The 24,900-nt window shown below is 44.3% G+C and overlaps 1 protein-coding gene across 2 annotated transcripts; it reads right to left on the bottom strand.

Moving 5' to 3' along the window:
- Positions 1-3,672: 3,672 nt before the first annotated feature.
- Positions 3,673-23,675, bottom strand: LOC142843723 (golgin subfamily B member 1-like). 2 transcript variants are annotated; one of them, XM_075961601.1, is made up of 6 exons: positions 22,023-23,658; positions 18,158-18,336; positions 16,112-16,265; positions 6,593-6,678; positions 4,023-4,128; positions 3,673-3,800 (listed from the first exon to the last, which is right to left on the bottom strand). In XM_075961601.1, the coding sequence occupies exons 1-6, from the start codon at positions 22,155-22,157 to the stop codon at positions 3,753-3,755; spliced, it is 708 nt and encodes a 235-aa protein (XP_075817716.1). In that variant the 5' UTR covers positions 22,158-23,658; the 3' UTR covers positions 3,673-3,752. The 2 variants fall into 2 exon arrangements, with proteins under 2 accessions (XP_075817716.1, XP_075817717.1); XM_075961602.1 differs by lacking the exons at positions 3,673-3,800; positions 4,023-4,128 and adding an exon at positions 15,809-16,002 and having other exon boundaries at positions 6,592-6,678; positions 22,023-23,675.
- Positions 23,676-24,900: the final 1,225 nt, after the last annotated feature.

Here is a 24,900-nt window from a genome sequence, read left to right as displayed (position 1 = left end):
TTTCTTTATTCTTATTTATTTCTACTTTTTCTCCAAATCTTTAATTCTATAATCTTTTATTTTCTAATCCTCTATCACTTTATAATTCTGGTCAGTCTCTTTGCATACCTTCTTTGGCTATATAATAACATTTTAATGTGGTCTTTTGTAGGCTCATATTTTTATATGCTGTGGCAGCCAGGCTCTAAAGCCATAGGCCCAACTTGAGGTAGTCAGGTAGCCTTCCAGACAAGCTGTCCCTGCCCTAACAAAGGGTTAGGATGTTGTTTTGCTCCTTGCTTTGCAATTTGGAGGATGCCTGATAGAGATGCTGATTCAAGCCTACATGCCAGCTAGCATAGAGAGCACACAGGGAGTTGTGGACATGACTAAAATCCATTCACCTGGATACCTAGGAAACAGAATGCTAATATATTTCCCACTCAGTTTATGTTTTGGAATAAAAAGCTGTTTGGAAAATAAATGAGAGGAATTCTTCAGGATGTGAACTCGGGAATTCATGGGGGATCACTGAGAATCTCCTTCCCAACAAAACCATGTGAGTTGTGTCTTTATTTCTGCACCTCCACGCCAGTCCAGAGAGAGATAGTTTATATTGGAGTCTGGTTCAGAGAAATAATTGAAGGTCCGGGCTAGCATCAGTCTCTGACATAATGGCACCCAATGTGGGGCTGATCTGCAAAATCCAAAAAAAAAAAAAACAAGGAATAAGCGACCAGATGTGAGGAACCAATGAGAAAAAAGTTGGTGGATATGTGAATATTGAGCACTCAAAAATAGAGATCAGAATTTAAAAAAGTGTAGACAAACGGGACAAAATTTAGATCTGGAGTAAAAATTTGTAAATAATAGAAAAGAGTATTCAGTTACATATGTTGATAGCTAAAGGGAGTTATAAGAGTAGAAGAAAAACAATGGCAAAGATACTTAAAATCTGTAAGTGTGATAGATGCAGAATTGCAACTTTTATCACTTGTTAAAGAGGTAGGAAAACAGCTTTTGGCCCAAGAATCACCTAGGTTACCACTGAGACTGAGACACGATGTGAGCACAGTAGTCACCTGATTCTAACCCACCTTTGGGTAAAAGGCAAGCAGGAGCAAAAGTAAGTTTAGAGAGCAAATTTAACCTCCCACAGTCAGTACCCCAGAGTCAATCAATAAAACAAAGGAGAGAATTCAAAAATTCTCCTAATTTTATGATTTACAAGTTAAAATAAAAAAAAAGATATTTAAAAATCTGCCCGCCAGAGCTTAGAAAGACAGGTTGGCAGACCGAGAGAGATTGTGTTCTTCCCCCTGCCATGCAGTGCAATTTCAACTGAAAGCTGCAATACAGGTTTAAAATAAGAAGCCTCTGAGAACTACAACTTCAGGTGAATTAAAAGTAAATAATAAGGTTAAATATGTTTCTTTTCCATTTCACAATTTTGCTTCTTTGTCAAAAGTCAGCACTCATTGTCAGCCACATTCAGAGAGTCGGGTTTGATCACATGCTCATTCAGTCCCAGTCCAGCTGGCCTTGGTGAGCTTCCATTAGATCAGTCACACCATCTCCGTCGGTAGACGCACCCCTCGTGGTCGTGACTTCCTTGCTCATGTTCTCCCTCCTTCTGCTCTTCATCTGGACCTTGGGAACTCAGTCCAGTGCTCCAATGTGTTTCTCTGTCTCTATCTCCATCCATCGCCGGACGAAGGTTCTATGGTGATATGCAAGATATCCATAAGTGTGGCTATGGGAGAAGGCCAGTTCAGGCACCCTCTCCTCTGCTGCCAAAGGACCTAGCTGGAGAAATCCCCTTGGACACTTGGGAACCCCTCTAGAGCCAAGACTCTTGCCAACCCTAAAATGGCTCCCTTAGTTAAGATATCTTCTTCCCTGCTCCCATATCCACCCTTCCTCCATCTCAACAATCCCATTTCCCTAAGCTCTCCCCATCCTCCACTTCTCCCTCCCCATCTCCCCTTCCCCCAAACACACCTGACTCCTCTGGCAGCCTGAGGTCCTCAGTGACAAACAGACAGCAAAGAAGTCCCAAGATAATCATAAGAATTTGTTATTGAATCTGACCCAGGCTCTTCTGACCTTGGTGGGCTATGGAATTGTGACCTGATTGGCTTAGAGATAATGAACCCAGAAAGGGTCCCAGACCGGTTTCTCTAATCTTGGACTGAAGAGGCATTTCTACAGAAGAACAGAGCTTTTCTGCAGGAGAACAGACAGCTCCTAAGGTCCCTTCCAGATGGACACTGGACTCGGGACATTTCATTTGTTCTGTTAAAGCTGTTTTAAAGTAGAGACAATGTAGAAAGGGGAAATCTTCTAGCTAACCTGGAATTCTAATCCAATGTCAGAATTAGAAGTATCAGAGCAGACGTTATAACACATCATATGGCAATGCTGTTCTCTGGAGAAACCATAGGACTTTAGAGATGAGACAGAGAAAACTCATTTCCCCTTTACAGATATCCACCGTTCGTCCCTTGAGTGGAGTGTGACATGCAGGAATAGCTTTGAAACCAAAAAGATTTGGTCTGAAATCCACTTGTACAATGAGATAGCCAGCCACCTTTTCCCAAGCAGCAATTTCGTACAAAAGCATAATTATACCCACCCAACCTGCATGAGGTATGAAACTCCTGCACTGCGTGTCCTAGGTGACTGATTTGCTGTTGTGCTGTTTTCTTCTTTGACAGTCTTGCTATGTACCACACGCTATCTTGAACTTAACTAAATGGACAAGACTGACCCCGAACTTATGATCTCCTGTCTCGGCCTTCTGAGTGCTGGAGTTGCAGGCAAGTGCCCAACATTTTCCAGTGTTCTCTCAGAACAATACACAAGGCTTCAGGACTTCACCCCGGCACTCTGCTTCTTTAACTCAGTCTCGGGGTGGATTTCTTCCCCCCACCTCCTCTGCTTTGGCTTCAGCAGCTGAGGCTAGAAGGATGCTCACAGCCCTCTGAGGCTGGTCAGTGAGAACGGAGGCTTTTCAGAACTTTAGTACTCTGGGAACCATCCCTCCTCCACTCTCCAGAGAGCAGACACAGGTACGTAACAACTGTGCTGACAGACAACCTCACACAAATCTTCATTCCGAAAATAACGCTTTATTATTTTACAATAGTTCAGGAAAGTCCTTGGGAGGTTGTGACTAAAATGGAATCACCATAGAACATAGAGCTGATCGGTGAGCCCATCAGTCTCCCTCTTCAGGTGATGAGCACAGAAGGGAAGATGTGATGTCGGCAATGAGAAAGCCGGCGGCTAGCAAGTGGGGGGGCACAGGCACAGTGGTGTCACTCGAGACCACTGCTCTCAGGTCTGGATCAGGAGTTTCGTCTTCTCTTCCCATTGTCTCAGCCCTGTTCACAGAGCCGGGTGACAATGGCATTGAAGACAGAATAACTTACAACCATGAGCCGTAGCTCAGGGGTTCTTGAGCTAGAAGTTGTGATGCTCCGGCTCCTGAGTGGCTTCAGGACACGCACACATGCCCCAGCCCCAGTGGAGGGACATCCAGAAAACAGGATGCACCAGGCCTTGAGTCCCAACCTGTCCTCTGTTGTTATGGGAACTTTCTAAGATACGGAAGGGTTGGAAGTGGGAAGGCTGTTCTAAAAACTAAAATTCTGACATTAGAGATGAAGGAATTACAAGTTCTGAGAGCTGTTTATATATATAAAGTGAAAAGTTTATTTATAACTTGTGAAAAACAGGATGAGGAGCACATGAGCCATCAGGAATAGATGTTACAGTGAACGCGGAAGAATCCTCTTCCAAAGAGCAGTACTGGGGGTCTGAAACAAACAAAACAAAACAACAACATGAGGAAGTCAGCTCCACCTGAGGCTCTTTCTCTTCACCAGTAATTCTGCATCTTAGCCAGCTGATCCCATCCTCACAGCAGAGGGGCACTCCAGGAGAATGTTTCCTCAGGGGCTGAACACCAATAACATTGCCCATCTCCATACCTCAGCCTGTTCCCACAGCCGAGTTCTCCCTGCGTCCTTCCCTCTTACCCTTCCGCAGCTGCTGTCTGAGACATCTATCAGAATGGATGTTTCGGGAGAGCCACCGGTACCAATCGTAGAAGTCCGGGGTGGATTGACTTCACTGTGCCCCAGCCTGTGTGGAGAGAAAGATACAGCACACATCCCCTGCATGAGCATCTTCCCAGCCATCCTGGGAAGGTGGCTTGGGGACTGGCAGCAGAAATTTCTCCCATAGGCCAGGCCCACACAGTAGTAAAGAAACTGCTTATTGAGGATGCTGGCTTGGGTGCTTCCGGCTGGGAAGCTGGTTAGTGTCTGACCCATGGAAGCACGACTAACAAGGGAACTAGAACCCAATGCCCGTTTGTCTTTATGCCTCATGTTCTCCCCCCCCCACACACACTACATTTCATTCAGAAACTCACTCATTTCTCTCTCCCCTTCCGTCTCCACCCCACCCTGGTTTTTTCTTTGTTTTTGAGCAAGGGGCTTACTATGCAGCCCAAACTGGCTTTGAACTTACGATTGTCCTGGCTCTGCTCCCCAGGGCTGGGATTACAGGCATGCTCCATCACGCTCAACATTTTTTTTTTCAATTTATAATAGGCAAAGAACTCAAGAAATTTTGTAGGACTCTTAGCATGAGGCTGAGCTGCAGCCACTGCAGCGCCTGCAGCTTCTGCTCTGATTTCTGCTGATGTACTTATTACTTCATTCTGGAAATTCTCCATTTAAGGAGAAGCTGCCATTACTCAGTGGCCTCTGTGAACAACAGGGCAAGGCCTGTCTCGTCACTCAGGGCAGACATTTTAACTGGAGTGGGGGGCATGCGAAGCCCCTTCCTCTTCATGTTTCTTCCCCACACAGAGAATCTCCATCAACTGGACACTTCTCTATGGGTTGCTGTCTTCTTCAGCAGAGAGGAAATACCTTAATCTGAACCTGGTTCAGGTGGGCCATATTTAGTGGCCCTGCTCTCCATTCTGGGTTTGTTGTTATCGTTGTTTTGTTTTCTGAGACAGGGTTTCTCTATGCACCTAGGGAGTCTGCCCTGGAACTTGCTCAGTAGACCAGGCTGGCTTCAAACTCACAGAGATCCACCTGCCTCTGCCTCCCAAGTGCTGGGATTAAAGGTGTGCATCACCAACACCTGGCCTTCATTCTGCTCTCAGTCCGAAGGAAAGGGGGGAGGGGCTAACCTTAGGTTAACGTGGTCCAGACACAGGCTCCAGACTCATCCTGACTAAGCTGTCTCAAGTGGTCCTGAGCCTCCCCACGGACCAGGTTTCTCATAAGTGGCAGAGAAACGGCCATGAACAAATGTGTCAGAAAGTCTCTGCAAGGCCACTACACAAGCTGCACTGTGTTCCCGTAGAGCCTACCCTCAAGGCTACCTAGATGGCGTTGAGAACAAAAGCTGTATGGAAGCTGGATGGGAAAGAAGGAAATCTCAGCTAAGACCTGCTCCCTGGGGAAGGCATTGCAAGAAGGCACAAACACCCCTAGTGCCGTTCATTCTGAGGGAAGAGACGGCAGACACAGTGACTCGCCCTTACACACATAATGGAGGTGTCTGCTGTTTCTTTCCACGTAAAGGGGATCTCAGCAACAGAACGCTTGCAGCCACACCACCTTCTCACACACAGTGATCTCCAGTTTCCTTGATGTGGAATAAGTAATGAGCAGGACACAGCTGTGTCTTTCCAGTCACATTTGTGGTAGAGTACCCACAATATCACACACATTCATGCCCTCCTAGATGGCCAAAAGCCGGTGACTGGCAAAGGGAAGTTCAGGGTTAGGTAGTGCATTTGCCAATAAATCAAGCCACACTCCTTCTTAAGTGCTCTTCTATTTCCCCTAGGTTACAATCTTTAAAATTTCAATTGGCTAGCTAGGTGCGGTGACATATAGTTTTAATCACAGCACTTGGGAGGCAGAGGCAGGGCATTGCTGTGACTTCAAGGCCAGCCTGGTCTACAAATCAAGTTTCAGGCCAGCCAGAGCTACTCAGAAAGAACTTGTCTCAAAAACAAACAAACAAAATCTGGGAGTCAGACAGGTGATGAGAATGCGTTCATTTGGCCCTTTAAAAGCTCTGACGCTGGGGTCCTGGAGATGGCTCAGTTGGGAAGAGCGCTGGCTTTGCAAGCATGAGGATCTGCATCCCCACCCCCGGCAGCCATGTGAGAGCTGCCTGATTGTGTGCACCTGCAGTCCCCAGGGCTAGGGAGAAGACAGAGGCAGGAGGATGGCTAATGACCCCTGGTCACTGAAAAATGGCAAGTGCCAGGTTCAATGAGAAACTCTGTCTCAGGGGACAATGTTAGAAAGGGTTACACAAAGACACCCAACATTGTCCTCTGACCTTGCCCCCTGCCACACTAAGAGCATATGGCGAACTCTACTCCACCAAGATTACAACCCAATTTCATTAAAATAACATACACTGGCCATACACAACAATAGGTTTCATTACGATGTTTTCATACACGTAGATAATATAGTTTTATCATATTCACCCATCACCCTCTCTTGTCTACCACCCAATTTCTTTGCACACAGTGTATGATGGAGGGCGAATCACGCTCCTGTACCTTGGCTGTGTCTCCCCTGTGGCCTCCGGATCCCTCTTTTCATTGCTTTCCTGGGGCACGCCTGGATTGAGTCCATTTGGTGGCCCCTAGAAACAACAACAGTTGTGAGGGAAGCTCTTCAGACACCATGTGTGTGCAAACTGAGAGCCTTCCACCGTGTAGGGAAGCGACAGTCCCTAGCTATCACTCTGAGCACTTCCCGCCGCTGCCTTACCACCTGCAGCTCCTGCACCTGCTTCTCCAGGACAGCACAGTATTTGAAGAGGTCATTACAGGGGTGCTGTCTCTTGAGGAGACTCTGGCTGGCATTGCTGAGGTGGATGGAGAGGGTATTCTCCTCCTCTAGCAGCTGAGAGAATCGCAGCAGGGGTGAGGATAAGTGCCAGCCCAGACCACATCACTGGAAGCAGTGCTTAGGCAACTGGCCTGAACTTGCAGGACCTACCTGATTTGCAGTGCAGAATCTACCTTAGAGTCCTACCACGGTCTGCTTCTATAAAGGGAAAAATACCTAAGTGTTTCAGCCATGAAAGGAAACTAATTCTGGAAGAAGAGCAGGAAACTGGTTTATTTTTACTGGTTCCAAGGACTATGAACTGAATAACGATTAAAGAGAACCAACCCCCTAACAAAAATTCCAGTAGAACAGGCTATTCCAGGAATGTATGCAAAGCGCAGAAGGTTGGTTCCATGCTAAAATTACTAATAAATAACAAGCCCTAGAACTCAGTATAGACAGAGAGCAAGCTCACACTTAAAAATGTGTGTCATAGTATTACTGGGTGTGCATGTTTCCAAGGGAGCAGACAGAAGTTATATGTCTCTATGTGTACTTGTGAAGCGGAAGTGAGAGCCCAGATGCTCACCAAGTAGAAACAGTATGCCAACCTTTTCTCTAGGTCCCGAGGGATAAGCCACAGTCAGATATGTCCCTGCACAAGTTCAGTCAGGGTACCCACTACCTGGCAAAGCAATCTAACTGCTGGTTTCTAAACCAGAAAACATTTTTACTATGAGTGAAAACATTTAGCTGACTGGGATGGACTCCTCTTGAACCAGAATTGGGCTTCTTCACTTGTGGACTGTCATTTTAAACTTCAGTCACGATTAACACCCAGATACATTGGTAGCCATGGAGACGTCCTCCTGAGTACCCACCACGGAGACGCGGGAAGGCTTGGGTCACAGGAAATGGATGGATCTGGCTATGAGTCTTGTGTTCTCTTGATTCTCTTCTACGTGTTTGTTAAGAAAGTTCATCAATGTTTCAGAGAAAACAGTTTTCTAGAGACATCTGGGAAAACGCATTGAATGCACACAGATAGCACACATGATCACAACGTGCTCTGTAACTGAACGTGGCTCCAGATGACTGTGTGTGGTTGTTACTCTAAAGATCAAGTTTCAGTTTATAAAACATTTGGACAAATTCCATCTTCATTGAAAGAAGCAGAGAAAGCACCTCCCTCCTTTTTTACAGATGGAAAAAGGAAGTAAGTTTACACTACTCAAGGCCATGGCAGCAGCAGCTCCCAGAGCAAGGCTTACAGGTGTGGATCTCAGTCTTGAGTCCCACCTACTTTATGATGCTCCCCAATCTAAACTACAGTAAGGGCACTGGAAAGGCATGGGTGTGGGAAGAAAGGCTGTTACTGGAGAAAAGGGTGCGAATTTTGGGGGAGCTAAAGTTATTTGAGGGTGGTGGGCTGAGTACAATAGAACTCCAGGGTGAGGACTAACCCCATGCTCTCCCACCACAGGAGAAGCAATCCTAGCTGGAATGAACAGCCCCCAGGTACACCAAACACAAGTAAACGCAAGCAAAACAAATCTCCCTATTTTAAAATTGTTTCTCCCAAGGTCCCAATGAGGAGCAGAAGGAGTGAGAACATGAGCAAAGATGTCGGGACCACGAGGAGTGCACCCACCCACTGAGACAGTGGAGATGATCTACTGGGAGCTCACCAAGGCCAGCTGAACTGTTACCACAAAAAGCATGGGATAAAACTGGACTCTCGGAACATGGCGAACAATGAGGGCTGATGAGACGCCAAGGACAATGGCACGCGGTTTTGATCCTACGCAATGTGCTGGCTTGGTGGGAGCCTAGCCAGTTTGGATGTTCACCTTCCTAGATATGGATGGAGGGGGGAGGACCTAGGACTTACCACAGGGCAGGGAACCCTGACAGCTCTTTGGAGTGGAAAGGGAGGGGGAGAGGAGTAGGGGGAAGGCGAGAGGGGTGGGAGGAGGGGGAGAAGAGTGGGAGGAGGGGGAGAAGAGTGGGAGGAGGGGGAGGGAAATGGGAGGCTGGGAGGAGGTGGAAATTTGTTTTTCTTTTTTTTTCTTTTCTTTATTCTCCTTTTATCAATAAAAAAAATTAAAAAAAAAGTAAATAAAATTGTTTCTCATTTTGTCTCTAGTAAATCTAGAAACAGAAGTCAGACCCATAAACTTGTTGGAAGCAAAGGCTTATGAACTACAAAGACAAATAGTCGATCACTAATCAGCCACTCGTAACCCGTCTTGGCTGTCTGCATTCTGTCTAGGTTTCTGGGGTTAGGAGCAGGCATAGGATCCAGGGGCACGGCCCTCCCAGTGTACATGGAGTCTCACTGGAGCAACCACTGCTCATAGGAACGGCTGCTGTGGGGCTGCCACTACAGAGATGTGCAGTGCACAGACCACTTAGGCTCCTCAGTTTCTGCCGCTACTTTACTCACAGGCTAACTGAATTCAGTCCACTAAGGCTAGACTAACATTATACCATTAGTCACGTTTTAAGGTTTCTATCACATTCCTACACTGCACAGAGACATTGAGCTAAGCAGGTAGAACTGTGTAGAACACCTTAGCATTTAGCAAAGGAGCGAGGGCAGACAGGGTTAGAGAGAAACACGTGTGGCGGCCCCTCAACTTCATCTCAAGTGAGAAGCTGGGACCCACAGGGAGTGAGACTAAGCTCACATGACTTAAGGTTTTATGTGTGTCCTCAGTGCCTACCACATGACCAGACTCTCAGTCGGCAAATGACAGTTACTTGTTAACTAGTGGATGACTGAGGCTAGGGAGGTGCCTTCCTTGTAGCCAGATTCCAAAGAGAACTATTTCTTATCCAGAGTGATGATGGACTATAGCAGTATGTTCATACTGCAAACGGCTCCACTTAGTTCTAAGCCTGTGATTAGAAGAGGAATGACGGACTTGCCGGGGTGTGAGACATCCTGGTTCTTTATCTTGACTGCTTGTAACACATCTCTTTGTGAACACGTAGCCTTCTATGCCAATGATCTGTTACTTTTGTGTGTTAACTGTTGTAGAATATTACTTTAATGTGTGTGACTTTAGTTTATGTTGCATTTGTTTAACTCCGTGAAGCTGTGATTCTTGGCCTGTCTAAAACAACTGATGGTCTAATCAAGAGATGAATGGCCAGTAGCAAGGCAGACGAAAGGACAGGCGGGGCTGGCAGGCAGGCCGAGAGAATACATAGAAGGAGAAATCTGAGGGAGGATCAAGAGAGAATAAGGAGAGGAGGATGGCAGAGGCCACCCCCCACCCCTACATAGCAAGACGCAGAGTAAGAGGGAAAGTACGGTACACGGAAGTGAGAAAAGTAAAAAGCCCAGAGGCAAAATAATATATTAGTCAGAATAATATAAGTTAAAGAAAAGCTGGATACACCCAAATAGGGAAGAATATACCTTCTTCTCTGCAGCTCATGGAACCTTCTCAAAAATTGACCACATACTCGGTAACAAAGCAAACCTTCACAGTTACAAAAAAATATTAGTAACCACCTGTGTCTTATCAGATCACCATGGATTAAACTAAGAATTCAACAACAATGTTACCCCCAGAAAGCCTACAAACTCATGGAAACTGAACAGTCAACTACTGAACCACATCTGGATCAAAGAAGAAATAAAGAAAGAAATTAAAGTCTTCCTGGAATTCAGTGATAATAAAGAAACAACATACTCAAACCTATGGGACACTATGAAAGCAGTCCTAAGAGGAAAGCTCATAGCACTAAGTGCCCACTTAAAGAAGACGGAGAAAGCACATATTGGAGACTTAACAGCCCACCTGAAAGCTTTAGAAAAAAAAAAAGAAGCAGACTCACCTAGGAGGAGTAGAAGACTGGAAATAATCAAACTGAGGACTGAAATCAGTAAAATAGAAACACAGAAAACAATCCAAAGAATCAATGAAACAAAAAGCTGGTTTCTGGAAAAAATCAACAAGATTGACAAACCCCTATCCAAACTAATCAAACGGCAGAGAGAGAATATGCAAATTAATAAGATCAGAAATGAAAAGGGGGACATAACCACAGACACAGAGGAAATTCAGAGAATCATTAGATCTTACTACAAAAGCCTGTATGCCACAAAACTGGAAAATGTAAAAGAAATGGACACTCTTTTAGATAAATACCATATACCAAAGTTAAACCAGGAGCAGGGGAACAATCTAAATAGACCTGTTAGTCGCGAAGAATTAGAAACTGTTATCAAAAACCTCCCTACCAAAAAAAGCCCAGTACCAGATGGTTTCAATGCAGAATACTACCAGAACTTCCAAGAAGACCTAATACCTATACTCCTTAATGTATTTCACAATATAGAAACAGAAGAGGCATTGCCAAATTCCTTTTATGAAGCTACAGTTACTCTGATACCAAAACCACAAAAGACTCAACCAAGAAAGAGAATTACAGGCTAATCTCGCTCATGAACACCGATGCAAAAAATCCTCAACAAAATACTGGCAAACTGAATCCAAGAACACATTAGAAAAATTATCCATTATGATCAAGTAGGCTTCATCCCAGAGATGCAGGGCTGGTTCAACATAGGAAAATCTATCAATGTAATTTATCATATAAATAAACTGAAAGAAAAAAACCATATGATCATTTCATTAGATGCTGCAAAAGCTTTTGACAAAATTCAACATCCCTTTATGATAAAAGTCTTGGAGAGATCAGGGCTACAAGGGTCATACCTAAATGTATAAAAGCTATTTACAGCAGGCCGACAGCTAACATCAAATTAAACAGAGAGAAACTCAAAGCCATCCCACTAAAATCAGGAACAGGACAGGGCTGTCCACACTCTCCATACCTCTTCAATATAGTGCTTGAGGTTCTAGCAACAGCAATAAGACAACATAAGGGGATCAAGGGGATACGAATTGGAAAGGAAGAAGTTAAACTTTTGTTATTTGCAGATGATATGATAGTATACATAAGCGACCCCCAAAACTCCACCAAAGAACTCCTACATCTGATAAACACCTTTAGTAATGTGGCAGGATACAAGATCAACTTCAAAAAAATCAGTCGCCCTCCTATACACAAAGGATAGGGAAGCAGAGAGGGAAATCAGAGAGCCTTCTCTATTCATGATAGCCACAAACAGCATAAAATATCTTGGGGTAAATCTAACCAAGGAAGTGAAAGATCTATTTTACAAGAACTTTAAGGCATTGAAGAAAGAAATTGAAGAGGATAACAAAAAATGGATGGACATCCCTTGCTCTTGGATTGGGAGGATCAACATAGTAAAAATGGCAATTCTACCAAAGGCAATTTATAGATTCAATGCAATCCCCATCAAGGTCCCATCAAAATTCTTCACAGATCTTGAGAGGACAATAATCAACTTTATATGGAAAAACAAAAAACCCAGGATAGCCAAAACAATCCTATACAATAAAGGATCTTCTGGAGGCATTACTATCCCTGACTTCAAACTATATTACAGAGCTACAGTAATGAAAACAGTGTGGTATTGGCATAAAAAGAGAAAAGTCGACCAATGGAATCATATAGAAGACCTGGATTTTAACCCACAAACCTATGAACACCTCATTTTTGATAAAGGAGCTAAACGCATACAATGGAAGAAAGCATCTTCAATAAATGGTGCTAGCACAACTGGATGTCAACCTGTAAAAGAATGAAAATAGACCCATATCTATCACCATGCACAAAACTCAAGTCCAAATGGATCAGAGACCTCAATATCAACCTGAACACACTGAACTTGATAGAAGAGAAAGTGGGAAGTACACTACAACAGATGGGGACAGGAGATCGCTTCTTATGTATAACACCAGCAGCACAGACATTAAGGGCAACATTGAATAAATGGGACCTGAAACTGAGAAGCTTCTGTAAAGCAAACACACTGTCACTAAGACAAAAAGGCAACCTACTGACTCGGAGAAGATTGTCACCAACCCTGCAACAGACAAAGGTCTGATCTCCAAAATATATAAAGAACTCAAGAAGCTAGACTTTAAAATGCTAATTAACCCAATTAAAAAATGGGGCACGGAACTGAACAGAGAATTCTCAACAGAAGAAGTTCAAATGGCCAAAAGACACTTAAGATCATGCTCTACCTCCTTAGCAATCAGGGAAATGCAAATCCAAACAACTTTGAGATATCATCTTACACCTGTCAGAATGGCTAAAATCAAAAACACCAATGATAGCCTTTGCTGGAGAGGCTGTGGAGGAAGGGATACCCTCATCCATTGCTGGTGGGAATGCAAACTTGTGCAACCACTTTGGAAAGCAGTGTGGCGGTTTCTCAGGAAATTCGGGATCAACCTACCCCTGGACCCAACAATACCACTCTTGGGAATATACCCAAGAGATACCCTATCATATGACAATAGCATTTGTTCAACTATGCTCATAGCAGCATTATTTGTTATAGCCAAAACCTGGAAAAAAACCTAGATATCCTTCAATAGAAGAATAGATGAAGAAAGTGTGGAATATATACACATTAGAGTACTACTCAGCGGTAAAAAACAATGACTTCTCAAATTTTGCATGCAAATGGATGGAAATAGAAAACACTATCCTGAGTGAGGTATCCCAGACCCAAAAAGAGGAACAAGGGATGTACTGACTCTTAATTGGTTTCTAGCCACAAATAATGGTCATTGAGTCTATAATCTGTGATCCTAAAGAAGCTAAGTAAGAAGGTGAACCCAAAGAAAAACATATAGTTGTTATCCTGCGTATGGGAAGTAGACAAGATTGCCGGGCAAAAAATTGGGAACTTGGGAGTGGGTTGGGAGGGGACTAAGGGGAGATGGGGAGAGAAAAGTAAGAAGGGGATAATGGGGGGGGGGAACTTGGGGAAACGGGATGATTGGGAGAAAGGAAGGTTGGATAGAGGAGCAGGGAATCACATAACTTAATTAAGGGAGCCATCTTAGGGTTGGCAAGAGACTTGAACCTAGAGGGGCTTCCAGGTGCCCAGGGCGATGTCCCCAGTTAGCTCCTTGGGCAGCTGAGGATAGGGAACCTGAAATGACCCTATCCTATAGCCATACTGGTGAATATCTTGCATATCACCATAGAACCTTCATCTGGCGATGGATGGAGATAGAGACAGAGACCCACACTGGAGCATCGGACTGAGCTCCCAAGGTCCCAATGAAGAGCAGAAGGAGGGAGAACATGAGCAAGGAAGTCAGGACCACGAGAGGTGCACCCACTCACTGAGACAGTGGGGCTGATCTATTGGGAGCTCACCAAGGCCAGCTGGACAGTGACCGAAAAAGCATGGGATAAAACCGGACTCTTTGAACATGGCAGACAATGAGGGCTGAAGAGAAGCCAAAGACAATGGCACTGGGTTTTGATCCTACTTCATGTTCTGGCTTTGTGGGAGCCTAGCCAGTATGGATGTTCACCTTCCTAGACCTGCATGGAGGGGGAAGGACCTTGGACTTTCCACAGAGCAGGGAATCCTGACTGCTCTTCGGACTGGAGAGGGAGGGGGAGAGGAGTGGGGGGAGGAGGAGAGGAGTGGGAGGAGGGGGAGGGAAATGGGAGGCTGGGAGGAGGCGGAAATTTCTTTTTTTTTCTTTCAATAAAAAAAAGAAAAGCTGGATAGAGACAAGATAAGGTTGGGATTTTATAAGTAATAATAAGCCTCTGTGTGTGTATTTATTTGGGAGCTGGATGGTGGGCTCCCAAAAGAGCTAGCATAAAAAGAGTAGAAGGCAACCAATTACATTTTACTTTGATAAATCATTAAAAAATTTCAGCTGTTATTATCTACCAAAATAATTTATTTCATCATCTATAAACACCTGTTTCTGTTTAAAATGCTGTCATAGGAGGAAAAGCCCCGACAGAGCTACAGACTAGCATTTAGAGAGGGACAAGAGCTGAGGTGTGACCGGAAGGAGTCACTGGGTCTTCACAGCCACAGAGCTACAAAGGTCAGAACCTCTGTAATAGGTAGGTGAGAGGAGACCCCTCCCCACCAAACAAAACTAAGCCATTTAGTTTATCAGTTCATTTGAATCCAAAGCCTATGGAGTCTGACATTCTAGTGATGGTTGAATTTATCCCTCTAACAAGTCCCTTGTATGTGTGGTAAACACACTAGTCACACACATGACCACTGACTTCAGAATGACTGCAGCCTTGAGCAAGTGGGCTTTTCTCCTCATCAGGGAAAATCATCTCCTGATTTTTATGATTTTTGAATCACAATGTAATTAGTATTTGCGTGTGTTTGTGTGCATGTGTGAAATACACATGCATGAGTGTAGGAATGTTCATTCTACAGCACACATGTAGAGAACACAGAAGAGCGGCGCTCAGGAGCTGATGCTATCTTTCCACTGTGGGATCCAGAGATGAAACGGAAGTCATCAGGATTGTGAGGTGAGCACTTTCACCCGTGTTCTGTGACTTCCTGTGAGAAGATGCACGCACCCACCCCACACTGTGCAGACATTTGCGGGCATTCACAACTTTTCTCACAGACCCCTGGACTCACTAACCACTAGCTTCATGCATGACGTCTAATTTTGGCAGACCCTACCTATCTATGTTTCTCTGAAGAGGGCAGGACTGGGAGGAGCCATTGAGAACACTTGGACCAGTCAAAGCAGCAGGAAGACAGTGACTGATGGAGATGCATGAGGAGATGCTGACACATTACTAACACGTGATAAGATGGGGTGAAGTTTCTGCATCGGTTTCCCCAAGTCACTCTCAAAGACCGGCCAAGGGCGAGGGGAATGTGGCCTGTGTCCTCTGCTCTGGAATAAACACTCGCTCTTATAACTTTTGTTCCTAAGTTCTGCTGGAGCTGGTGCCTGTGCTGAATCTTACCACCAGGAAGAGAAAAAAAGAAACTGAATTTCAGTCTAGCACAAAACACGTACCTTGCTGTTCAGCTGCTCAGTTCTTGATTCTTTCTGGTGAATTTCGTCTAAGCTGTTATTAAGCTGAGCCCTGAGAAGTTCTGTCTCAAGGTTTTGTGAGCCATCGACGGAGACTGATGTTTCTGGGGATGCTTGCCAGGAAACAAACGTCCGTGGCATTGTCTCCTCAGACAGTTCATACTTAACTCCTCCCCCTAGAAGAAATCATGCCCACTGTAGAAGTTGATAGATGGGCAGTTACTTATAGGAGGAGGATGTTTTTCTGGATCGTGGCACCCTGCGCAAACTACATGATCTCCTCACCTGTCTCTGGTACTGTGCAGAGAGAATAGGGATTTGTGAGGAAGACCGCAGGAGACTCTGCAGATGACCGAGCTGCTCATCTTTATCTGCGATTGCCATAATGTACTGCTCCTTCATCCACTTCTCATGAAGTTCCCAGGTACTTTTTTCCATTCTACACCATGAAAAAAATGGCTCAAATATACTCATGGTGCAAAGAAGAAAAATTCTATATTCCAAACATTCTTAGGCAATGTTAGCAATGTAGCAAAACTAATACATATCAGAGTAAAATTTATTTTGCAAGTGGAAGCACCCAGTAAGGGGTGAGAGCGGGCTGTGACAGGACTGGAGGAGGAGTTCCTATTGGCAGGACTGGAGGACCTTCATAGGAAAGAGCTAGGTTTCCAAACGGGAAACACAATTCAAAATTGGCAAGAAAACTCAGCAGAATGAATGCAGAGTGATGTCCAGAACTGCAGGAGTCAGTGTGTACAATAGTGAGTAAGGATGTGGATGGCGAGACCAGGGAGTCAGTGTGTACAACAGTGAGTACTGAATGTGGATGGTGAGACCAGGGAGTCAGTGTGTACAACAGTGAGTAAGGATGTGGATGGCGAGACCAGGGAGTCAGTGTGTACAACAGTGAGTACTGAATGTGGATGGCGAGACCAGGGAGTCAGTGTGTACAACAGTATGTACTGAATGTGGATGGCGAGACCAGGGAGTCAGTGTGTACAACAGTATGTACTGAATGTGGATGGTGAGACCAGGGAGTCAGTGTGTACAACAGTGAGTACTGAATGTGGATGACGAGACCAGGGAGTCAGTGTGTACAACAGTGAGTACGGATGTGGATGGCGAGACCAGGGAGTCAGTGTGTACAACAGTGAGTACGGATGTGGATGGCGAGACCAGGGAGTCAGTGTGTACAACAGTGAGTACGGATGTGGATGGCGAGACCAGGGAGTCAGTGTGTACAACAGTGAGTACGGATGTGGATGGCGAGACCAGGGAGTCAGTGTGTACAACAGTGAGTACTGAATGTGGATGGCGAGACCAGGGAGTCAGTGTGTACAGCAACACATACGGAATGTTGATGGCAGGACTAGGTAGGGCACTGGAAACCACCACAGTCCTTCATCGGCATCATGCCCCATTGCAGAATCAACACCAGGGTTGACTCTCAAGGACTTAGAACTTTGGTTCTTGCATATATTAGGTATGAGAACTGAGCAAATGCTAGTCTTGCCAAGTTCCTTCAATAAACTAGGAATAAGCTAGTTATTTCTTAGGACTATTGAAAGATTAAATGAGACACCACACATCACTCATCAAACACGAAGCCTGGCACATGTAAAATATCAAATAATAGGCATTAGTTGTTATTTTATTTACTTATTTTCTTGAATTTGGTAAAGAGTGGAGTTTCTAATGAACACCAGCTATTTTTTTGGTATGCATAAAAGAAGCTGCGTGTGACATGTATCACATCACATAGGATGCTGGGTGTGACAGGTACATGTCACATAGGATGCTGAGTGTGAAAGGTACATATCACATAGGATGCTGGGTGTGACGGGTACACGTCACATAGGAAGCTGGGTGTGACGGGTACATGTCACATAGGATGCTGGGTGTGACGGGTACATGTCACATAGGATGCTGGGTGTGACGGGTACATGTCACATAGGATGCTGGGTGTGACATGTTCATGTCACATAGGATGCTGGGTGTGACAGGTACATGTCACATAGGAAGCTGGGTGTGACAGGTACACATCACATAGGATGCTGGGTGTGACGGGTACATGTCACATAGGATGCTAGGTGTGGCATGTAACATGTCACATAGGATGCTGGGTGTGACGGGTACATGTCACATAGGATGCTGGGTGTGACGGGTACATGTCATATAGGATGCTTTCACTGAAGGAAGCTAAGTGAAGTGTACATACATGCTCTCTCACTGTTTCCTCAGTATTCTATAAAGCAGCAACTATTTCAAAATAAAGTGTTAAAATAATAATAGTAAAGGGTCAAAATGCAGATGCAGGAATCATCCTACCTGAGCTGATGTAGCTCTTGCTGCCAGGCCAGGCTTTCCCGCCTAAGTTCCTCCTGCATCATCTGCATGGTTTCTGCCTGCTCTTGATACTCCTGGAGCTGAGCCTTCAGTGGCAGTAGCTCAATGACCTCCTGATTCCTCAGTAAGTACTGCTGCTGCAGGGTCTTCAGTTCCTCCAGCTTTAACCAGAGGGAACAAAGGGTGACTTCCCATTCCTTACTGACCAGTCGCTCTTGTCACACAGGCACCACAGACTGTGAGCACCTTCCCACAGTCCACAGACAGCCAAGGAGCTGCCATCAAGGCTCCAGGGCCTAACCATCCCTTCCATTCTACCCTATTGCCCCACCTCTGAGGTCCAGAGCTCCAACTTTGACCTGAGACAGACTTAAGGGACCTACAGGTTATTGTGAAGGGGGATGTAAAGAGTGGCTTCCCACTTACACATGTGCCCGCCATAAACTTCTGTATTTATACATGAACACCAGCCATTTTCCTTGTTGGTGCTGTTGTTGTTGTTGACTTGTTTATCTTGTCTTTGTTTCTCAATTCTCGGGCAGAACTCAGGCACATAGGCAAGGGCTCTATCACTAAGCCAATCTCAGCTGGACTCCAGCCTTAACTCAAGCTGAGCTGATGTCCACTATTATAAAGAAGGTGCACACCCTACCGTTAAGGACACTTGGGCTCTAGAATTGGATACCCTGTTTCTTGGATGAGAGTTGATCTAAGTCTTTGTTTCCCTCACCTATTAAATGAAGATAATCAGCACTTTTCCTCATACAAACATGAGAATTAAATAAGAAAACAATGCGTCTCACACACAAGGTTAATGGATGTTAGGATGGACTCACCTTTAGAAAACTGCGATCCGTTTAAAACTCTTTCCCAATACCCACTAAGAGCTTGATGCAGAAATGACGTCAGGACACCTGGGTAGACAACAGCCTTCAACACACACCTTTCACCCAATCACAAATATTAATGCTACCGTACCAGTAGCTCTTTAAAAAGCAGCAAACACAAGAGCGGGAAGACAACAAAGGACAGCAGCAACACACACTTGAGGCCCAGAAGCAGATGACACATTAGCCGGGGAAACCACAGGCGCTGAGACAGGTGAGAATGCAGGCAATCAGATCATTATAGCATCAATAAAGAGTTACCAAGGGAAACTCACCAAAAGAAGCAACCAGTCAGGTGTGGAGGCACATACCTGTAACCCTGGCCTTTGCGAGACTGGTGCATGAGGATGTGAATTTGGGGGCAGCCTGGCCCACACTGAACGCTCTAGGCAAGCTTCAGTTATATAATAAGACCTTGTCTCAATAGCAAAATGGGAGGTGGAGAAGTAGTTCAGCAGTTAAGAGCCCTCACTGCTCTTCCAGAGGACCCCAGTTCAATCCCCATGTTGGGCAATTCAAAATTGCCTGTAATTCCAGCGCCCTCTCCTGGCCTCCACAGGCACCTGCACATGTCATACACTCACAGTAGAATTAACAACAAAGCAAAATACCACCATTCTTGGAAAGGTAAGTTAGAAAATTTACCCGTGAAACAAGAAAAAAAAATACATAAAACAACGAGAAAAGAGAAATTTCTTTCAAATTAAGAAGCAGGGCTGGAAAGATGGCTCAGTGGTTAAGAGTACTGTCTGCTCTTCCAGAGGAATTCGGCTGGGGTCAATTCTAGCACCCACATGATGGTAATAACTGTTACCACAGTCTGAGGACATCCAAGACCACCAGGTATGCATGTGTTACAGACCAAATAGCTAACTATACATCGTTAACAACACCAAGAACAAAGAACACCAACAACAAGGTGACAAAAACAAAATTATCAAATGGGGTCAAAAGATAGGGCCGAGAGCATAGGCACTTGTGTGCAGGCAGCGCGAGTCAAACGGGATGACAAGCACTTTGGAAGTAAGAAGGCAAAACAGAAGCAAGCAACTGGGAAGTGTGGCAGGAGAATCTGAGATCTGGAGTGGCCCCCAAAAGGAAGCAACGAGGAATACATTCCCACCAATAAGATGGTGATGTGGGTAGAAGGTCCTCAAGGCCATCACTGTTTGCTGAAGAGCTGGGTCTGATGGCCTGCAGGCTTAAGATCAAGTAAAGGGCTGAAAAGATGAGGACAAATAATCAGGCCTTGCATGGCAGATCAAGGGAGGGATCCTAAGCTTCTCCCAGACAATCGTGTGCCTTTTAAAGGTTCCTAAGCAGGCAGTTATACGAACGGGAGAGTTTGGGAATGACTTGTACACAAGCACATTTATTCTCTGCTGGAGAGGTTATGCGATGGGAGCACTGGTGTCAGAACTGCTGAAGGGAAAGAAGCTTCTCGTGGGTGTGAGAAGAAGGTGAAAGGATGGACATTTGAGCGCATTCAGAACAGAATAAAATACCTTGCTCATTAGGTGATAAAAACCAGAGTGACAGCTTTAAGAAACACTATCACAGCACGTTACAGAAGCAGAGGAAGGGCTTCTTAAAAGACTTGTCTCATCAATATTCAGTGGACAGAAAGTGTGCAATAGTGCCGAGAGAACAAAGCAGTGCCAGGGTTTCCAATGCATAAACTCAGAGTGCATGGTCCCTGGATGAAGCAGAGCTAACTTGGAATCGGCTGGAACAACCCAGGACAAGGATTCTGACTCAGAACAGAGTGAATCCCAGCATGACATAAGCTACTGCTTTTAGGCATAAACATGTATAGGCATATGCATGTTCATGTGGGTGCAGGCACATGTGTGTATAAGGGCCTGAGTCAGCCTGGGTGCCAGGGGACAACTTTGGGTCTATTCCTCTGGTGCCATATAGCTTTCCCCCCAATTGTGTCTTCTTTCAGCAAACAGCGCCAAGCCTGACACTAGTGAGACTTTGGGCTCCCACAATGACATCAGTGACCACCTCCAGCAGCCTGAGCAACTCAAGGGAAGAATTGCTGAGTTAGAGATGGAGAAACAGAGTGACAGGGGGCTCAGCCAGACACTAGAAAACGAGAAAAATGCCCTCCTGAGTCAAATCTCGGCAAAGGATGGCGAACTAAAACTATGTGAGGAATCTTCAAGTTTAACGCTCACACTCTGAGTATCTTGCTCTTGCGATTTGCCTGCCAGAGCTTGTGTTTCTTGTTCAGTGATGCCATCCGTTTGTTGAGGGAATTTCTCAGTGGCCTCTAGGCTAGCTTGTTTTAGTACACTATCTTCTCCTTGAAGCTCCAGATCTTCTCTCAGAAGGTTTTTCTTTGCCATTAAAGCCTCAAACTCCTTAGAAAGGGTTTTATTCTCTAACTTTACCCTTTCTAGTTCTTCCTTCAGGCTGGAATTCTTTTGGAATTCCTCCAAAAGAAGGAATGACATTCAAAGTTGTCCTCTGGCCATCATACACATTCTAAGTACACACAATGTGAGTTAGTACAGGGTAAGCTCAAATACAAGAAAGTCAATTTTCAATACACCTTAAAAATACAGATTTAATAAAAGAATGTGCCTTTGAAATCTCTTTTTACCTCTTTTATTTTTTTTAAATACAAAACTGACTTCATCTATTTGAAGTTTTAGATCAGGGTTAGGACATGAATGGTCGCAGTAAATCTGCAAATGAGAAAGAAACCAGCCCATTGCTGACTCCCACAAGTCCTCAAGAAGTTCCGACCTGATGAGATAAGGAAAAAGGGAAAGTATGGACAAGACAGAAAATGATGTGCAACGAAAGAGAGGACACCAATAAGAAGCCAAGGAATACATGGAGGATGTGTGGAGCGCAGCAGGGAAGGGCAGGGCATGGAAAGTGGCTGAGAGGTCTGGATTAAATGTTAACCAAAACAAGAGTCATTCCATGGAGTGTGAGCAACACACCTGCTGCATCTCTGTCTCCACATCTGCCTGGGTTACTAACGGAAGCAGCTCATCTTCATGGAGGCGGACCTGGGTTTCAAAGCGGGCGTCTTTTTCATGGACCATCTGCTGCATGGAACTCAACTGAAGACACATGCCAGAGAAACTAGACAAGATACGCTCCAGAGTAGCTCAGAGACAATTCTTTCAGCCTAACCTCCAAAGATGGGCACACAGCACCGACGGACAGTGCTTCTCTAAACCTCAGCTCTGAGGGGCAAGGGTGAGAATGTCAGAAGAACAAGAGGCCCAGCAGTAACTTCCAGACAAGAACGAAAGCCTACTATCAAACTCCAATCAATTCATATATAACTTTAATTAAAAAAATCTTCATCGATACTAAAAATGTTATAAATATGGGAGAAGATATTTTTTAATTCTGAAATGATTAGAAAATTAAACACACAAGTGAAGTTAAATTTCTGTTAGCTCCTTCAGTACCAGACTCATGCTCAAAAATGGTCCTGGACCCTCACTCCTATAAATTAGCAGTTCAAGCCATGGACATTATTCGAAATGTTCTACAAATAGAAATACAAGGCTAGTCTATTTTGTGTGCTTATCTGTTTGTGTTTTCAAGGGCACACCACCTCCCCAGAGAGCCATGACCAGCTGTCACTCCTGCAGGCTGTTCTCTTTAATGCGTTCTTTCTGTCTTTCCCAACTCTTTCCCACAAGAACGCAGCTTGTCTAGAGTGTTGCTTAGCTCCCAGGATTCCTCTCTGTCTTCCCCACAAGAACATGGTTTATCTGGAGTGTTACCAAGCTCTCAGGGTTCTGTTTAAATCCCATCTTTTTTTCCTCTAAGTTTCTATAATTACCATGTTCACAAAATACTTTAAAGCTGAGGCTACTTTTATCAATTTTACTTTTTGAGATAGGTCTTCCTGTATAGCCTGGGCTAGCTTGGAACTTGTCATGCAGCCAACACTGGTGTCAAACCCATAATCTGTACACATCAGTCTCCTGCATGCTAGGGCAATGACTTTTGTTAACACATTTAGCCTTTGGTATTGTGTTTGGAGTGACTTGCTCCACAACGGAACTGTTACCATATTCATATGTCTTCGCTGCCTTTGTTTTAAGTACGTAAAAGAATAAAAAATGTGTAAAATTTCCCTAGTCTACACTATATATGAAGCATGAAAGCTTCAATAGAAGTTAATAGGATAAGATTATCAATTTCTGGGTATAAAACTCTCTGTGTTCAACTGTCAGCCATCAATACATGGAAGACACCTCTGTTACCAATATGTCTGATGGCTAAGATCAGCTGCATGTTGTGTGCAAAGGTCTCCAGGGATGAAAATGCGGCATGGCACAAAAGCATCCTCAAAGGAGAACAACGAGAAACTGAGAAAAACAGAGTTGAGGGAGCCCACGCAAACAGGGTGGCACTGGATTGAGAATGACCAAAAAGAAGAACGCTGCATACTAGAGTCATTAGCAATGAGCTTCATACCCTCCACTTCTTTAGTCTATGTTAGGAAAGTAGCTTCTTCAGCCACACCCTCCTAGGCTTGGCTTTAATATCCTAGCTAACATACTTTCATCTACCAAGCTTTTCAAGTGACTGCCGGGATTGACTTGCCACCTGCACCATTCTGGACCCCATGGATTCTATCCTAATGGAGGCGCCATCATCCTACCTGTGCAGCTTGCTCTTCCTGTTTCTGCCTGAGCTCAGTCTGCAAAGTACTAACGACTTCTTCCTTTTCTTGAAGCTGCTGCTTCATCAAGACAATCTCCTCCATCGCAGTCGATTTCTTATTCAACGGAAGGGGAAAATATTTAGTTAAGCAATGGGATTGGCAACTTTTAGTTCTTTTGACTTTCTCATTTGCCTTGAATACCTACCCTATTTTTTTCTAATTTCCACTTTAATAATGCAAAAAGAATTTTACTTGCTAATTTATAAAGTATCATTGAATTGCCAAAACTTTTCAGAAGAAGACAGAAGCAATAGCAATACGCTTTTCAATTTCTTTGAAAGCTAACATAGCAAAGAGACAGACCAAATAGACAGTGAGCAGAAAAACATGGAAAACAGTAACAATATGTAAAATCTATCCTAAAAACCTTGCACTAAACAAGTTAAGGGCAAACAATAAAAATTGGGATTTTCTTGGCATTAGAGACTATAAAATAATAATGATAAAAAAAAAGACAGCAATAGAGCTACATCTGATGTTCCTGTGGAATAGGGAAAAATCCAAGGTAACCAAGAAGAATTTGTAGGAATAGGTGGCAGCTAGTATTAGAAGAGATGCAACACTTCCCGGTCTTTGATCATGGCTAAATGCAGGCCATCCACAGGAAAAAAAAACCCAAATGCGATCTGTATAGAGGTTTAGCAATGGTTCAGTGGCAACTAGCACTTGCTACTCTTGTGAAAAGATCCAGGTTCCATCACAGCACCCACGCTATCTGTAACTCCAGTTGCAGGGGATCTGATGTCCTCGTCTGACCTCTGGGGTTATGTAGTGCATATACATACATGTAAGCAAAAACATTCACACAAAAGATGCATGAACAATTACATAATACCATTCAAAAGTCAGGCATGGTGGCTCATGCCTATAATTCCAGCACTCAAGAGGCTGAGACAGGAGGACTGCCACAAGTTCAAGGTAAAACTGGGCTACATTGTGAGACCTTCCTTCAAAAACAACAACAAAAATCACGAGGAATAAGGAGCAGAAAAATATGCTGAAAAACACTGTAACTTATTTCAACCTTAAACATGTTTAAGAAAAATGAAGAGGACATGAAAGGAACGATAGAGTTAGAAAAGTTTGGAAAATTAATAAAATTCATGAAGTTGATGGAAAAGAAAACT

The sequence above is a fragment of the Microtus pennsylvanicus genome, chromosome 2 (assembly GCF_037038515.1).
Source record: "Microtus pennsylvanicus isolate mMicPen1 chromosome 2, mMicPen1.hap1, whole genome shotgun sequence".
NCBI classification, from domain to species: domain Eukaryota; kingdom Metazoa; phylum Chordata; class Mammalia; order Rodentia; family Cricetidae; genus Microtus; species Microtus pennsylvanicus.
Note: the sequence above shows the minus strand (reverse complement) of the source record. Positions and strands in the feature narration are given on the sequence as shown.